This window comes from Antrostomus carolinensis, unplaced genomic scaffold, assembly GCF_000700745.2.
Source record: "Antrostomus carolinensis isolate BGI_N321 unplaced genomic scaffold, ASM70074v2 scaffold18035, whole genome shotgun sequence".
Classification (NCBI taxonomy): domain Eukaryota; kingdom Metazoa; phylum Chordata; class Aves; order Caprimulgiformes; family Caprimulgidae; genus Antrostomus; species Antrostomus carolinensis.
In genome coordinates this window covers 16,132-17,799 of record NW_010314470.1, presented here as the reverse complement: position 1 = coordinate 17,799, position 1,668 = coordinate 16,132, and the positions used below count along the sequence as shown (strand labels likewise).

Sequence of the window (1,668 nt, the reverse complement as noted above, 5' to 3'; positions counted from 1 at the left end):
GCTGATAGGGACTTCCTTCTCTGCCTGCCCCCCCAAAAACAGACAGCCGTTATCTCTTCTCTTCCCCTTTCCTGGCCCTTGTTGCAGAAAACCTACTCCTGAATTCTCTATACCAGAGAAATAAGGTGAAAAAAAACCCCTATTGAAAAGTACCCCATCTTCTTTAAAAAGTTCAAGTGAATTCCTTCTCGACCTCGGCAGGCTACTAGCAGCCTTAAGTGCAAAGGAAGATTACCCTTAATTTAGCATATACACCCACAAATATGCTTACTGCCAAGGCTAAATGGCCCATATTAAATACATCCAGGACCTCCATCATCTTCTGTAGCAAAACAACAATGAAACTTGTAGGTTATATGCATGGAAAAAAAAAAGGGGGTTGTTTGTTTTGGTTTTTTTTAATATATGCTAAAAAGATGAAGAGAGCAAATCTCAAAAGAAAGCAAGCAAATCATGTAATACCTGAAAGTAATCTGTGATGAACGATCCCAGTTCACTCTTGAGCAGGTGTCTGTAGACAGAAGGAACACAGCCATGAAGTGACAGCCGTTGCCGGTCGTTTCTCACAGGCACAGCCACACTTCACCACCAGTCACACCAAGGATAAGTCAGTGCACATGAACGTGGCATTCTGGCCACTGTTAGATTTCTTTTACATTTAGGTAGATATTCTACAAATGCCCATAAAAGCTATTCTCAAATTAGGAAGGAATGAAACCATTTCCCTGAAAAATTCTATGTATAAGCCAGACACCTAGAACAAGCAAAAAAACCCCAAACATGTACCCTCTTGAATGCACAGAAAGCTGGGGAGACAACTCAGACTCAATTAGACAATTTAGACAAGTTATTTAGTTTTTCAGTTCATATTTTTTTCTGCTTTTTGCTTAAACAAAGACGTCTCATTTCACTGAAAATAGCCTATTTCCCTAATGCTGTGCTTCCTTTTCTCCTGGAAGTAGAAGGTGGGAGGATAAGGAGAGGAGCAACGAAGTAAACACACAAGCAGAAGCTGTGGTTTCCCCATGACTACTGCGTTTAAAAAAAAGAAACAAAAAAGACATATTTTTCAAGAAACAAAGTCTAGAAATTTAACAAAAGGTGTTTTAAATACACACAGACAAAAGCCACTCTAAAGTATTTGTGATAAAAACTGCTGGATTTTCAATCAAGCTGTGATAAAAATTTTAGATTCTAATACAGATTTATATTTCAAAACTCTGATATAAAAGTCAGGATTGTTTTACATCAGAAGAAGCATTTAAAAAACCAACTCAAAGTTCAGAGCATTTGCACTTTCAGCGACTCTGAGCATAAATTCTGTAGCAGTAAATTCTGCCTACAATTTAAAACGTGCCCAACACTTTTGACTGCAAAACATTACACTTTTTTTTTTGCTGTTCTAAGAGTTTTGATTTTCACCAACGTGAAGTGTAATGGAGAGTGTTCGAAAATGCCATTTGAATAAGGGACCACCCGGTTCTCCGGCGGGGTCCTCACTCCCAAACCACACCACTTTTCCCTAGTCTTTGCTGAGAGTTGACTTTGACAGCGCCCTTCCTCCCAAACCATTTTGTACCACGTCTCCATTTGCCCACAGGCCCACCACACCTTCACTCTTCCTCTCTCAGAGCAGTTATGCTCACCCTGTCCATCTCAAAGCACATT

At 39.6% G+C, this 1,668-nt stretch overlaps 1 protein-coding gene across 1 annotated transcript in view; it reads right to left on the bottom strand.

The window, feature by feature from the left end:
* Window positions 1-462: 462 nt before the first annotated feature.
* Window positions 463-1,668, bottom strand: part of LOC104524702 (proline-rich protein 5-like) — a gene marked incomplete at both ends in the record, with an annotated part of 5,104 nt that continues 3,898 nt past the window's right edge. The window contains one exon of the mRNA XM_010167661.1: window positions 463-511. Coding sequence (XP_010165963.1) covers window positions 463-511 — 49 coding nt within the window. The remainder of the gene's footprint in view (window positions 512-1,668) is intronic.